Source organism: Mycosarcoma maydis, chromosome 2 (genome assembly GCF_000328475.2).
Source record: "Mycosarcoma maydis chromosome 2, whole genome shotgun sequence".
Classification (NCBI taxonomy): Eukaryota; Fungi; Basidiomycota; class Ustilaginomycetes; order Ustilaginales; genus Mycosarcoma; species Mycosarcoma maydis.
In genome coordinates, this window is record NC_026479.1 from 1,301,797 (window position 1) to 1,316,857 (window position 15,061).

The following is a 15,061-nucleotide window of genomic DNA, read 5'->3' on the forward strand; positions in this document are numbered from 1 at the left end:
TTCTTGTTCCTTCTGCCAGATGTATGCTCAGCCTGTCTCTTCACGCCATGTCCCTGCTTGCTCACTACGCGCTGGTGACGCACGTAACATTGCATTATGAACGAAGAGATACGAGTCAGCAAAGAGACGAATCCAAGAAGAGTGGAGTGGAAGAACGCGCTACGCGAGCGCGCCGAGCGGGTCGTAAGGCGGGAGGCGAATAGTGTTAGCATCGACGCCGGTTGTGTAGAGGGCCCAGAGATGTTTAGGCATGAACTTGCGGTCTACGACGACCTGGTAGTTGAACTCTTGGAACCACTTGTCGCTCATGACCATGAAGCCCTTATCGTTACCGACACCCGCTTCGCCCCACGAGTTCTCGACGCGGTACCTCTCCACTTTACCTGTGCGCTCATCGATGTGCACCGCAGTGATCACCATAGCGTGCGTCATGGATGATTCGCCCAGCTCGATCCGCTGTGCCTTGGTCAGGCCGAGGCTGATGTTGAAGGCGTCTTGGTAGCCAAACAGCGCGGGATCCATGATGCCAGATGTCTTATCGGAGAATTGGCCCACGTCACATCCGAAGAAGACCGGGTGTCCCGCTTTGATCGAGTTGACGACCGCCGCGCGCATCACGTCCACAGTGGTGTTGACGTAGCTGATCGGGGTACCTTCCCAGACGTTGCCGAGACGCTCGACGGTGATCAGCCTGTCAGCGGGATGGCGCGGATCGTGGATGAGCGAGCAACGCGTCTTGTGATCGAACGTGCCCGTGTACTCGGCCAAGAAGCGTTTTGGCGTCGAGCGGATCGTGACAAACTTGCCATTCTTGTTGCGGTAGTTGTAGCTGAACTCTTGATCGGGTTGAGGCGGAGTTCCGAGCGAGATGACAAGCAGACGGTAGACTTCTTCCATCTGCTCCTCCTTGCGTGCACGCTGTGCCTGTCGTACAGCGTACCGGATCTCGTGCGTGCTGATCGATCCATGTTCCTGATGAGCCAAGTTGCCGAATTTGCGCTCAACGTCTTTCTTGATCTGTCGCAGCTCAAGCGTGTACTCGCGCAGCTTGAGCGTGACGAGCCAGTTGATCTGAGTCGAGTAGCTCGAGTTGTAGCTTTCGGGGAACACAGACTTAGGCACCACACCATACTTCTCGAGGAGGTTGGCAACCATGTCCCACTGACCGCCGTCGTTGGTAGGAGCTGTCTTGAGGAATCCCACTACACGCTGGTCGAGTGCTTCGTCGGCGAGCTCAATCATGTTTTCGAGGAAGTAGTTGGATTTCTCCAACTTGTCCCAGAAGCTAAGATAGCTCTGCGAAAGTTCGAATTCGTCCAGCTCAAGCACTTTGGCTGCTTGGTGACGGATGACGTTGCAAGTGGCGAACAACCAACATCGACCCGAGCTCTTCTGGTTGACTACGGGTTTGACTTCGTAGGGGATGGCGTGCGAGAAGATGTGTGCGCACGAGATCTCCACATCACGCTTGTGCAGGCTGGCACTGATAGCGGCATTGTGTAGCGTCATCTGTGCCAATCGCGCCGACTGAGTCGCCAGCGCTGAGTCCTGCCAGTCAGGGATGGCTTGGAGCGAGATACCGGCTTGACGTTCAACGATCGAGCTTGAGGCGGCCGCAGCCCCGCCAAAGCGCTGAAGAGTCTCGGCCTGAATGCGCGCGAGGCGATCAGCCGCATGGTGGTTAATGATGCTTGAGCCTTGAGCATGTGTGCGAGATGTGTCAGATCTGACCGTGTACTTGGCCTTCTCGTTCAAAGTCTCGCTGTTGCTCGACGAGCTCGACGATAGATAAGCCGGTTTGTCAGCGACGGGCTTGGATGCGGATGATCCCATGGCTGTCTTTCGCGCGTGTGTATGTGTGGTGGTGTTGCACGTGTCTTGGTGTTGCTTCTACGGTTGCGCGGTGTCTAGAAGGACGGGGCGTGTTCGAGGCAGATGGGTGTCGATCTGATGGTGTGTGGGACACAAAGCGGATGGGGTTGATCCGATAAGCTCAAGTAAGTTGAGGCAAGCTGAGCTGGCCACGTCGGTAATTCACCTTGCCGACGGCATGCACGCCCTGCATATTCGACCTGATAACGGAAAGGTCCACATCGAGATCAATCGAGGAATCGCAAATCGGGAAACAGATCTACAAAAATGAGAGTCGCACTCTCGTGATTCGCGATTGTTTCAGCCACCTTAATTCAATTTTCACGATTCACGATTCGTGATTTGGTGATAATTGTGATGGATTAGACGAAAGCACGACAGATATCTTTCCGTCGAATGATGCTGTCACCGCCGAATATGTAGTGGCTCAGTGCGAGAGAGAGAAGAGCTAAGGCAGAGAGGCGAATCCCAATTCGGGCTCAGGCAGCCTAATGCGGGCTCAGTGCGCTTGATCAGCAACCTTGCTGCCCAGACGCCTTGATGCTAACTTAGTTACGGGTCAAAGCAGCTTCCGACGTCCTGTCTCGCTCTTCCTGTCCCTTCTCACGCTTGTGCTCTGAATGTGTTCCGTCACACCTTCTTTCGTAGACAATTTGTGCGCAGAGACGTGCATGTTGAACGCAACGCAATTATGTACAGGATGCAGACACAAATGCTAGCAAGAGAATCATTCGCGTTAGCGTGCTTTAAATCACGACAGTAGACGGGTCAGAATGTTGGCATCGGTCTTGGAGATACGATCGTAAATCTCGCGGATGTCGTTTTCGGACACACCACTGATGTCGGCCAAAAGGTATGCAGTTGCTTTGTAGGAATCCGAGTGTTGCTTGTCGACGTTGAATGATCCAAGGATCTCGTTGACCGCGCGCAGAGAACCGGGCTGGTTCTGATGGACGTAGCAAATACGAATCACACGCGAATCCGCTTCGGTGATTGCACGGAGGTCGACCTCGGGGAAGTTGACGGCACCCACCGAACCACCGTAGTTGATGTAGCGGATCAAGGCGTCTGAGACCTCGATACCGATCATTCGTTGCGCCTCCTCGGTACTGCCTCCGATGTGTGGAGTCAGCATTACATTGGGCATCTGGCAAAGCTCCGAAGCCCAGCTATTGAGCTCGTTTGAGAAGGTACCGGGCCCCGAGGCAGCGGGCTCCTTAGGGAACACATCGACGGCGGCACCAGCCAAGTGGCCGGATCGGAGACCCTCAACGAGAGCAGGAATGTCGACAACGCTACCTCTTGCGTTGTTGATGAGGTAGGCACCCTTCTTCATCGCCTCGATCTGCTCTTTGCGGATCATGTTCTTGGTCTCGGGCAGCTCGGGTACGTGCAACGAGACAAAGTCGGCGGTGCTGAGCAGCTCGTTGAGAGTGGATACTTGCCTGGCAGATCCGAGAGGCATGAGCGGCACAACGTCGTAGTAGATGACGTGCATGCCCATGGCCTCGGCGAGAACAGAGAGCTGTGATCCAATGTGGCCGTAGCCGACAATACCAAGGATTTTGCCTCGAACCTCGTAGCAGCCCTTGGACACCTTGTTCCAGGTTCCAGATCGCATCTCATTAACACGATCGCCCAGCTGTCGCGAAAGGCTGATCATCTCACCGATCACGAGCTCGGCTACGGATCGCGAATTAGCAAAGGGAGAGTTGAAGACAGCAACACCAGCCTTGGCCGCCGCCTCGAGGTCGACCTGATTGGTACCAATGCAGAAGCAGCCCACAACGAGCAGCTTGTGCGCAGCGCGGAACACTTTGGCGGTGAGCTTGGTTTTGCTGCGGATGCCGATGGCGTGGTACTGCCCGATGTTCTGGATGAGCTCCTCCTCGCTCCAAGCCTTGGTGTGGAAGTCGACCTGGTAGCCCTGCTCCTTTAGCATCTTGACTGCACCCTGCGAGACGTTCTCGAGCAAGAGGATGCGGATGTCACCCGTGTCGAACGGCGTCAAGAGACGCGGAGCGGAAAGCGGTACCGACTGTGAGGCAGCGCGGACTCGAGCGCCAGTTGGCGAGAAGGAAGCGGGAGGCGAAGTGGAAGAGTGAATCGAGGTGCCATTAGACAGACGTTGAGCACCCGCCTGCGCTGCCATCATGGCGGAGAAGGAGCCAGCGTGGGCGGGCGGCGAGAAGCCAGCTCGGTGAAAAGCTTGTCCGTGTGTCTCTGACATTTTCTTGTGTGGGAATGGATATGGACGAGGAAAGTCCGATGTCCAATAGAGAAGGTAGAGATGGTGGTGAGAGGAGAAAGTGTAAAGTCCGTGTGCTGAGCAAAGTTAAGCGCTTATGTCCAGCTGCAGAAGAATCACGAATGTGCTTGAGCCTGCCTCTACAGGCGCAATTCGCCTCCTCTCACGCAGAAGAACCAATCGTGAATGAGATCTGTATAGGCAGGTAACTGTGTGTGTGACTCTGATCTAAACGGGTTCTTCCAAAATGACCAAAAATTATCAAGTCGCGAATCCCTCAGATTCACAGACCAACTCACGACTAGTGTGAGTGTGCGAGGCTTGCTTGCTTTCGCCTTGCCCGTGCACTTTTGGCTTGCCCTCCCACGAATTCGACAGTAATAGGTACGAGTGAGGCCACCAAACTTCGATGCTGAATAGACGAAGCTGGTCTGCTAGGGCAATGCGAAAGACGAAGGATTTTGCGGTGACAACGCATATGTCAAACAAGTGGAATGGCTAGCTAAGCAAGGAATCAAAAAAGTTGTTCTGGTGGCAAGCAAGTGACTCGAGCGTTCACAGCAGAATCTGCACGTTGTCTTCAGACTTGCAGATTTTTGCATCCCTATCACGCCTTTCTTCGTCGCAGGCATCTTGGCATCAAAGATCGGGAACTAGAATCCTATGCTTTATCTCGATTTGAACGATCGGTGTATGGTCTAACACAACACAGTGCGAAAATCGCCACGTGCGCCACGCCGCCCAACTCGTGACTCACGACTCACGACTGTGATTCGTGATTCTGATTCATGATTCGTGATGCACGATTGCGTTTGGCCACTCACCATCTGTCAGGTTGCGCCTTGCAAGCTCTGCACGATCCCTACTCGTGATGGTGTACTATGCCCGTTTGTGTTACCAAAATTGCTGTTCAAAGAGACCATGAGGTATCGCACGAGTTGCTTCCATCTACCAGCTCGACTCCCAAGTATGCTTTTGCACATGCCTCGGCCCAGACACCCCGAGGTGGGCTCTGATGACATTATCGTATCTGGAAGCGATCCGAGCGTAGCGCTGTATTAATGGTAGAGCCAATTCACGATTCTATTCGTCGATCAGGGTGGGTGCGCGGCAAACCAAACAATAGAACGCGATGAGCTCTCTGACACAAACTCTCCCTCCCCTCCTGAGTCCCATCTTTCTTATCCCCCATTGGCTCAAGGAATTTTCTATGCCTCATCACCACACCACCATCATCCAGTATTACTAGACATGAGCGGTATTTCTCGTCTTCTCCGCTGGGCGCCATTTTTGTGGGCTGCCTGTAAGCTTACCAACAGCTCAGGTGGGACTCGCCGACCAAAAACGCTCTGTAATCAATCCGGAGTTGGGGGTCTCGCTGGTCCTATCGAGTTCCTCCATACGCTGAGCTTTCCTGCTCGTACTGTCGTTCTGCAAGCTCACCGTCCTAGTCAGGTGAACACACCGACTCATTCACGCTCTCCGGATTCAACTCTATCCGAAGATTTATTCGCCTCAAAAATTGATAGAGAAAGCCCGGGTTGGCTCGCTCGGACTCTTCTGCGCACTCGTAGACCTCTTGTCTACGAGGGCTGGCAATGGGAGAATCCGCACAGGCTTCCCATTCGCCTGGCTCATAGAGCTTTCTCGACCTCAAGGCTGATACTTAATCATGCCAGGAGCGCTTTCGTTACTGAGCCGCTTCCAGCTGAGCTTCAGTTGGGTATCATGCTCGCCGTGCGCCATCCTGTTCGCAGATCTGGCAGTTTCAGTGAAGCGGACATCCTCTTGGTCTGCAGGGTCTGGAACGCACTTCATCGAAGACACTTCTGGGAGAAGCGTTGGCTCAATATCAGGCCCAGGTCAGCTAATTGGGCCTCCATTGGAGATCGTATAAAGGCGCTGGTTAGAAATGCCGATGTGATCCACAACGTCAAGCTTGATGGCGTGCTGACCGACATTCTTCCAACTTCGCTCGAAGATACTGTTCGCCAATGTCCCGACTTTGCCGAACTGGCTACCTGCAATGTTCAAAGAATAAAGATAGGAAAGCTGGACAACCTCAACGAGCTACTTCTGAAGCAGATATTGCTTTTCCATCAGGATAAAATCCGGCACTTCGAGTTTCGAGTCGGTGATTCAGTCTTGTTCCTTGGTCGAAGTTCTCTGTTTGCTGGGTCAGTACTGCTACTGCCCAATATTCGAAGAGTGACAGTAGACATGAGCGAGGCCAATCCGGCTGATTATCTAGAGGAAATGATTAGTGGTAGCGCCGGCCAGGTCTCATTCTTCATCGCCGAGCTCGTTGGAAGACAAAACATGGTTCGGCCACGACAGGTTGAGATTCGGCTTGTTTTCCATCCCAAATCCGTCGAGGCATCGCGACCAGAACTCACAGGAGCCCACATTCTGCTTGCCGCTCAGATATGTGATTTTACCAGGGAGAAGCTGAAGAATGTGGCAGGGCTCGATCTGGTTGTCTCTTTCCAGGCTCCTTTCAGGAAACAAGTCGCACTTGACCTGGCTGTCCTGCGCACCTGGGCTAGAGAGAACAGCATCTTGTTGATAAACACCTAGCTGTAACACAAACTTCCAAACTGGACATAAACATCCGAGTTGGACACATTCAACGTCTGAGGAGCTGTATCAAAGGCTATTTGGAATTTCAATCTACAGTGACTTTCGTGATTCACGATTCACAATTCGTGACTCAAAGAAAGGGACCCACGGATAAGCACGGATGTGCGAGAGAGCCATGCACGCTGGGCTACGGGCTGCGCTGAAATTTGTTAACTTAGGGCAGATGTCTTTGAGCAAAATGAAAATGGGAGTCCCTCAGACCCGGAATGTTGCGTTCGTTCAACTTTCTCCAGCTGTTCAACGAAATATGGAAGAGCCCGATCGCATCAAGTTCCCGTGCTGCCACTCTATGGCCTGAGATCATGGTCCTTCCGAATTTCCAAATCGACAGAACCTGCCTCGTATGTTGTTTCAGCCAGGCCAGAGTCTGGTGATAAGCGAGCATGTAAGTCTCCCCTGTGTCGAGCGTCCAGATTTTTACTTGACGCCTGGAGCGGAAAGCTTGTCCCATCTTCTCACCCAGTTGATACATTTCGTCTTCAGTGAGCTCGATTGGTGCAAATGCTGTTTCAGGGAGGCCTGCCTCCTCATGTAACTTCCGCACCAAGTCAAATACCTCCGGGGTCTCTTTGTAGTTATAAATATGAAAAGCTTGGTCGACCGGATAAGTACTCAGCAGTGCATTTGCATCATATTGGGATGGGTTCGAAGCAGAGCCTTCGAGGACAGTAGGATTGACCCAGCGTTCCTCACCTTGTATCTTGTCGTCGACCCTTTGGATCTCCTCGTCGCTCATCCCGATGATTCTGAGTTTCATACCCAATGTAGGCATCTTTAGGGATCGTCGCACTGTGATCCAGTAGCTTCCGGCATGTTCAGGCTGCTCTCCAAGATTTCGGTACTGGGCGACCCTTGCAGAGTAGAAACCGTGCAAAAAAAGGCTCGTAAGAGGCCTCTGTGAATCAAATGCAGACAACAGTTGCGGCTCTCCGAGTTGCCACACTCCGACATATCCAGGTCCGTTTCCATAGGCTAGGAACCAGGACGTGCGGACATAGCTGACTAAAAGGCGTTTCGGTCCTGTTGGGTGCGGCATAAGCATCATTTTGGCGCTTTTTTTGTGCCAAAACGTGTTGATTGCAACTGAGTCTGGGTCGGTAGAACTGACTAGCGGATCGATTCGCTGCACTTGTGCGGTCTTGTGGTTCGTCTGCCCTCCGTCATACGGCCTGGACAGCAAATTAGCTATGAACTCGTCAACTGAAAGGTCTGGATGGTAGACCGTACGATAGAGGATGTCCGAGTAGAGTCTGGGATCAACGTAGACGTCAGGAAGTGCTTCATACGAAGATCCAGAACTGGTTTGTTCCTCGGATGAAGTGTCTTGTTGGGAAGTCGGATGTACATTGTTGTTCACGTGTTGATCTGAGCCTAGTTCTGGAGTGGTGTCAAATTCTGATCTCGAAGCAAGCGGATCGAACTGAGAGTGCATCGAAGGGCTATATCGAGCAGCCCATGCACCGGTCGAGGGCTCCACATAACCACTTGAGTGATGATCTGTTGCTCTAGATGAAACGAGAACGGAATCGGAAAGAGACGCTGGATGGCTGATCCCAAGTGCCGAATGGATTTGAGCCTGGTTGGGCGGAGGATGCAGAGGCACAGATGGAGTGGTAAAAGGCTGAAAAGTTGGAGCGTGATAGGGGTCTGCACTTCCCATACGCGCATTTTGTTCTTGGACATGATTAGGAGATGCTCGGAGTGGCAGAATTTGGTGCAAGTCATGATTCGAATCCTGGACAAAGTCCCACAAGTATTGCTGCAACCATTCGGTGTCTTCAAAAGGAGGACTTGAGCCGCAACGGACCGGAAGAAGCAACAAGACAGCATAAGCGAGGATCATGGAGACCAATGTCCAATGAAGGCTCGCAGTCGTCATGCTTAACACCATTTAGAGCCTTTGCGTTATACCGGTCAGGTGATAAAAGGTAGTAAGAAGTTTTGATTTTTTGGGGCACCTCTTAAGATGCTGTCGAGCAGACTTCCGCCATCCGCAGCGCGAGCAGGCAGCGTTCTGGTAATGTTTTCAGCGTTCAGAGTGCCATACGAGTGCATGAGACGACTAGACTTCCTCTCAGATTCATTTGCAACTGCCGACATTCGAGGCTATATTGAATTATAGTGGCAAGCGACTACCGGGATATATTTGAGCCGATTAACTGCCGGTTCTGATGCCGAAATAGACGGGCTCGTTACCGCTGATGACGAGCTAGATGGGCTGTCTCATTCCGTGACATCACATTATACATGTCTTCACACTGTCATGTGAATGGCGCGGGACTCCTCTGTCAGCCCTCGCACATTCAGAAGATCATGGTATCTATCCCGCAAGCCGAATGGCGGATCTGTAAAAACGAATCATCGATTGATTGCAAGCAAGGACCATACTATGGAAGGTTGGTCATACTGTACTGAAACCTTGAGTCGCGAAGACCAGGAACTGTGTGAGGGTTCATCTGATCAAACAGGTGACGCTGTATCAAGAAAAAGCCCTTGTTGATGAGAAGCCGCCGTGCTCTACCAACCTCGGGCCCAAATTTCCATACGACCATCACACCCCTATGGTTCCAGCCGAGCCACGGGACTTCGCGGGAAAAATCCAGCATGTACATCTCACCATTTTCCTCCGTAACGATCTTAACTGCCAGCCCCCTACGAAATCGAGCTGCCGAAATCAGAGGCAGATTTTCGATCTGTCTTGGACTGAGAGTGAGCGGAGTGAGAGTTCCAGGAGGAAGACCCGCCGCCCTCAACCATCTCCTCATCGGCGCCAGATTTTCGACGGTGGACTGTTGAGCAACATAAAAATGTCTGCCAGAAATATGGTCACTGCTCGAAATAGCACGTTGTAGTTGGCCAGACTCGATCAGAGCCCGGATTTCCGGATGTTGCTGGAGATCTGGAGCGATTCCCAGTCCGGGTGTGATGCTATCATCAGTATCGGCTTCAATGATACCAAGCTTTGTACCATCCTGATGGTTAGCTTCACTGGGGCGTTGTGCGACGAAGTAGTAGCTTTTACGCGTTGCCGCTTGGTGTGTATCGAGACGCGAAAAGTCTTCAAGAGAGAAAGAATGGAAGCCATAGAAGTACATGTTCAGAGAACCAGCTGGATCGGGTCTACCAATTTCCCAGGCAGCAACACCTGAGCCGTATCTGTTGCGTGAGATTGTTTTTGCGGTGGTGAGAGGGAAAACAAGAATGTATCTGGCCTCGTCGTCGTCTTGAAGAAGGATCTGTTTCGCTATTTTTCGGCTCCAGAAGAATGTACGGAAGAATGTGTCGGGATTGGCTGGAAATCTACTCCTTTGCAAATAAGCTCGATTTGCTCGTGTGCCATCGGCGTCATCAGCTGATGCGGGCAGCCTAAGTTCATTGATCAGACGAGTCACTTTAGGATCGTTCCGTTGAGAGAAGCGAAAGTAGGAACCTGAGAGCGGTCGCAGATCTTTAGGGTCATAATGTCGGTTCTGAGCTGCAAGTTCTCCTGCAACAATTGCTCTTGAAGATGCAGCTGCTTTTGGCAAATCGTGACGTTTTCTGGGCTCGTAGCGGAGCTTTTTAACAGGTAAGAGGGGCACATTGCCATCGGTCTCCGGGGATCTAACCAGAAGAGGATCAGTGTCCGCTCTGTCTCGAGGATTACCCGAGGGTCCAGACACAAGGATATTACTGGTGGTCACCGAGGGCGAATGTTGCGCACGAAGTTCACCATACGCACCGCCCGAGCTGAGTTCGCCAGGTTCAGCAGAGGACTTCCAAGTTCTTGGCTGTGCGAACGTCACGGCTGGCGCGTGCTCTGTTCCGAGCGTTGGAGCGGGTTGCTGAACAAATGCTTGCATTTGTACAGCCCCGGGTTGATTCACATGTTCAGCGTTGAACGACTGGTCATGAGGCCAGTAAGGACCAGCGGCAAAGCTGGTTGGCTGCCATTGAGGTTGCAACAGGACAGGGTGATACTGGACAGTCGGCATGTCAGCATACTGCCAGCCAAATGAATGCCCCAGTGGCCTGGAGCTGCTGGTGGAAGCTTCGGACAGATGCCAGTATGGTCTGAAGTGCGCCGACTGGTGAGGCTGAGTGGCAAATGCATGACCAGGTGTGCTAGAGCTTCCAGTACGATCAGTAGGCTCCAGGGTTGAGGAATGCAATGCTGAACTTTCTGCTTCTTCAACATCTCGAGGTAGCTCGTTCAGATCAAAGGCCGTATTCTCCACCAGTTTCGAAGGCGGAGTCGGCAAACATGATATCCAGGAGAAACTCCAGAAGGCTGCGAGCAAGCAGGCTTTGGTCGTCGACGTCAATGACACCATGATAGGCACGAATATCGAAGAAAGAGCTGAGGTTTCAAAGAGAAGGCGGGTCTAACTGTCTCTATTTGTCTTCGAGGAGGTTTCCAATATTTCAAGGTCAACAGAGCAGAGTGGACTGGCGCCGGGGGACTTTCGGCTAATAAGCCCTCTGGTGGGGACCACAAGGCATGTCATGATCAATCGGCCTCCGTCAGACGGAATGATGCTCCTGAGGTGAACTTTGCTAAAAGTGTCTTCTCGACGCACCAATATGGCGTGAGTACGGGCTTCCGGATATTCGCCTGGCAGGAGTGATTGATTGGTTGCAACTGAGCCATCAGGGTTTTGGTTTGATGAGGCTGCCATACGCTGTTTGGGAGTCTGATGAAGCCCAAAGGCCAGCAACAATGCGTCTCGTACGGCAGGGCGAGAGCATCTGAGCGAGCGGAGCTCGCCTCCCACTTTCATGTGCCAGTGTTTTTCATGTATCTATTTAATTCTTCTCCTCCATCATCTTTCTCGTCATGGTTAGGCTGGCCATTGCCTAGCGCTCGAATTTTACCTGTCTGTACCCCCTCCCTATGTCGCTCGCCCTTGCGCTCATCCAGCCCCCCTTTTCCGGAGGGAAGGGAGCCTCATCGAGCTTTCAGGTCTCACCACAGGCCTCAGCCGCAATCAAAGCATCGTGCATTCAACCAGCGAGTGACGCTTAGCCGGGAAGGAAAATTTTCATAACGGCAAAGACGAGATTGCCGAGGCGTGACTTCGCAGCGAGTGAAATAGCTCGAGGTAAATTGGGACAGATAAGACTGGTAAGAAGGAGGGTTGAGTGCTGCTAGGCCAATAGCTTGTGTCTATTTGGGCTTGACGAAACGAGTGGGAATTTTGTATTGAAATGCAGCCTCGGCCATGAAGTTGGTGGCATAGAGTCGATGGCATGTGCTTTTTTGCTCTACAACGCACTTGGCTGCTCGCCGAAGGAGGGCGAACTTGGTCGGAGGGGCTTAGAGATTTTGTGCGTGTTTTTGGAGCAGAGAGTGGCATAGAGTAGAATGGCATAGTCATGAGCGGAGAGGAAGCGAGCTTTACACCACAGTGAAACGATGTGGTTGCAGCATTGACCGTCATGGAAGTCCAAGCATGTTGTACTGAAACGTGGAGTCTCGCAGACCTGGAACACTTTGAGGGGTCAGTTGATCGTACGCTCCGCGATTCAAGTTGAAAAACCCTCTGCAAATCATCAGTCTGCTTCCCTGTATTTCTGGTCCGATCTGCCAGACTGCGACCGCAGAAGGCAGATAGTCTGCAAGCCAGTCTAGTCTTGCTGAGAACGCGAGCATGAACATCTCGCCGTCTTTCTCCGTCACCACCTTCACGGCTTGCGGTTTTCGAAATCTAGCAGAAGCGATGAATGGAATGTCCTCGACCTGCTGCCAAAGAAGCGGTCGAAGCTCGAAGCTGTATGCTCCAAGCCTCGCGTGTGCTTTCCATCTTCGAATAATGGCGACAGTCTTTGACGACTCTTGGTAGATGAAGAGATGTCTGCCCGGTATCAAATGCTTCATGGCAAGGACTCGATCAAGCCGCTTGGACCAAATTAATTCCTGTATGTCCGGATGAGAGACCTCTTCAGTTTCACTGAAAAGCTGTTCCTCGTTTTTAGGTCCAAGCTCGCCTCTTACAATCCTCAACGTCAACTGCTCGTTAGATACGAGAGGCGTGGTTTGATCCAACTGAAACCAAAATCTTCTTCCCGTAGCTTGTGGGTTCTGTTCCAATGTGTGGTATTCAGCTCCATAGAAGTGGTGGAAGCCTCGGAAGTACAGTCGCAATTTGTCGCTCTGAGGATGCGATGCAAACTCCCAAACTCCAACAAGGCTAGAAAGATCCCTACTGAAGACCAATCGATGGTTGGTCAGCAGGATGAAGAATAAGCTTCGTGTCCCTGCTGCGTCTGGAAGAAGAACCTGCTTGGCCTCTTTACGCTGTATAAAGTAGCGACGGATGAACGTCGAAGGGTCTCTTTGGGCACCAGTACTCAGGAACGCTGGCTGGTCCCCTTCAGCCGACCTCTGTTGGCTCGAACTTGATGCTGTATTACGTAAGCTCGCGACAAAGGTGTTCACCTTGGTTTCGTAGAGGATGGCAGCCTCGAACGAAACACCTGAAAAGAGCGTGGGGTCTTGAACGGACTGGGAGCGGAATTCAGCTTCGCTCATACCAGCTAGAGCACGTAAATCGGCTTGTGTAACAGGGCGGAGACGCTGCAATCTCTTCTTTTTCTCGACACCAAGGAGAGTCACTGGCAGGAGTGGGGGAATTGTAGAGGAACCTACCGCCTGTGCCGATGTGACTGTGTCTGAACTTTCTGGCCAAGACCTCTGTCGAGGGTCTGTTGCAGGAAGGATGGTCCGATCTGAAGCTTGCAATATGCCTTTGCCTTTCAAGGATTCCTTCTCTTCTTGTGTCCCAAAAGTCGTGGGCCTGGAATCGTACAGGAAGGGAACGCCATGCTGATAAGGAACGTCTTCTGGCGATACTTCTGCGGAAGTTTCAACGTATTGATTTGGCAGCTGTGGAGCCTCTTGATGAAAGGACTTGAGATGTGAGAGCTTTTGAACTGCCGTTCCTTGCGCGCTACGGGTCGCCTCATCGTAGATTTGGTTGGCGCTCGGCGGGCTAAAGGATCCGTAGTGACGCGCATCCCCTGCAGCAGTATGCCCTCCAGGGCCATGAAAGTTCCATGAGAATGGATAGCTTAGATGTGATGATGGATGATCAAGTTGCTGAAAGACAGGATTAACATGTCCGCTGACTTCGGCATCAGCACTCGCGACGCGAGCCCCTGCGGTACTTGCAAAAAACTGTAGAAGACCAATCTCTTCATTTGCGACAGCTTCTTCTGGAAGCTTGTTCAGGTCAATTCCAAGGCCGGATGCTGGACTTGGGGGTGGAAATGGGGAACACAGCGCGCGGCAAAGGAGCGAGAAGACACCAAAGAGGCATATGACACGTCTGTAGGACATGTTTCGGCGCTATGCGTGCAGAACAGTGGCCAGTTTGGTGACGGAGAAGAGCTGTGTTCCAGCTTGGGTTGGGTGTGGTGGTAGAACAAAGCTTGGGTGCAAAGAAGGTGGCAAGGACCAATCCTGATGATGCAAATAATCGAGCCTTGCGAAAACACCAATGATGTGGGCTAGATCACCGACGCAGAAAGCGACGGTCGAGCGGCATGCATTGTCGAGTAGCCGTCTTCAAAGCAAGATCGCAAGTCCGCTAGATCGGCAAACTGTTGGAGAAGCTCTAACCCTAAGCCTTCTATACAATAATTCAGTTAATCCTAACCGGAAGGAACTTCTGTTCGGTAGGTTCCGCCATCAACCGCTGAGCCCAGGACTAGGCACGCCACACTCGCGGGCAACAAAACCGAAGCTCGTCTCCCCCATCAAGTGCCTACAAATTGCATCTATGCATTATTGAATGAATGCATGTGACAGTTGTGTTGTTTGTGACTTGCAAGCAGGCTATTTCCAGATCGGTGTCGAAGGCATGGAGAGATAATTCTTGAATATTCTCACCTCTGTGAGACTTCAAAATTAAAATGTATCCTCGATACACTCCCAGGGCTGCAAGGGCACCCATCCACCAGACATCATCGACCGGACATACAGACGAGCGAAAAAGGGAGTGAATAACAAGAAATACACTATACAGTATGTGCCTTTGGGCCGAGGGTGTGGCTTGCTTGTGAAACACCAAAATGATTGAAAAGAAAAGAAGCAGCCAAGGCACACTTCAAGTGCTGGTGACACCTGGTGACGTGAAGGATAGCTGCTGCGAAAGGGCAAAAGCATCTGGGAAGACGGAGCTCGAATCGCTCATTTTATGTGAAGTTCTCATTAGTCGGGTTGACTCTTTGCCGTACTTCTCGACTCATGCTTACTATGCAAGCCACAGCCTAAGTAGCATAGCAATTTTCAGCACGTATCTTGGTCCTTTTCTAGCCAGC

The 15,061-nt window shown here is 51.9% G+C and overlaps 6 protein-coding genes across 6 annotated transcripts; 1 reads left to right on the forward strand and 5 right to left on the reverse strand.

Annotated features, from left to right (window-relative positions):
• Positions 1-159: 159 nt before the first annotated feature.
• UMAG_01232 (uncharacterized protein) lies at positions 160-1,833 on the reverse strand (the record flags this gene model as incomplete). Its single annotated transcript, XM_011388864.1, has 1 exon — positions 160-1,833. The coding sequence occupies one exon, from the start codon at positions 1,831-1,833 to the stop codon at positions 160-162; it is 1,674 nt and encodes a 557-aa protein (XP_011387166.1).
• A 790-nt stretch (positions 1,834-2,623) lies between these two features.
• UMAG_01233 (putative phosphoglycerate dehydrogenase) lies at positions 2,624-4,102 on the reverse strand (the record flags this gene model as incomplete). Its single annotated transcript, XM_011388865.1, has 1 exon — positions 2,624-4,102. The coding sequence occupies one exon, from the start codon at positions 4,100-4,102 to the stop codon at positions 2,624-2,626; it is 1,479 nt and encodes a 492-aa protein (XP_011387167.1).
• A 1,269-nt stretch (positions 4,103-5,371) lies between these two features.
• Positions 5,372-6,697, forward strand: UMAG_01234 (uncharacterized protein; the record flags this gene model as incomplete). Its single annotated transcript, XM_011388866.1, has 1 exon — positions 5,372-6,697. One exon carries the CDS (start codon positions 5,372-5,374, stop codon positions 6,695-6,697), a length of 1,326 nt encoding a protein of 441 aa, XP_011387168.1.
• Positions 6,698-6,914: 217 nt separating this feature from the next.
• Positions 6,915-8,639, reverse strand: UMAG_01235 (uncharacterized protein; the record flags this gene model as incomplete). Its single annotated transcript, XM_011388867.1, has 1 exon — positions 6,915-8,639. The coding sequence occupies one exon, from the start codon at positions 8,637-8,639 to the stop codon at positions 6,915-6,917; it is 1,725 nt and encodes a 574-aa protein (XP_011387169.1).
• A 508-nt stretch (positions 8,640-9,147) lies between these two features.
• UMAG_01236 (uncharacterized protein) lies at positions 9,148-11,073 on the reverse strand (the record flags this gene model as incomplete). The annotated part of the gene is made up of 1 exon (XM_011388868.1): positions 9,148-11,073. One exon carries the CDS (start codon positions 11,071-11,073, stop codon positions 9,148-9,150), a length of 1,926 nt encoding a protein of 641 aa, XP_011387170.1.
• Positions 11,074-12,176: 1,103 nt separating this feature from the next.
• UMAG_01237 (uncharacterized protein) lies at positions 12,177-14,078 on the reverse strand (the record flags this gene model as incomplete). The annotated part of the gene is made up of 1 exon (XM_011388869.1): positions 12,177-14,078. The coding sequence occupies one exon, from the start codon at positions 14,076-14,078 to the stop codon at positions 12,177-12,179; it is 1,902 nt and encodes a 633-aa protein (XP_011387171.1).
• Positions 14,079-15,061: the final 983 nt, after the last annotated feature.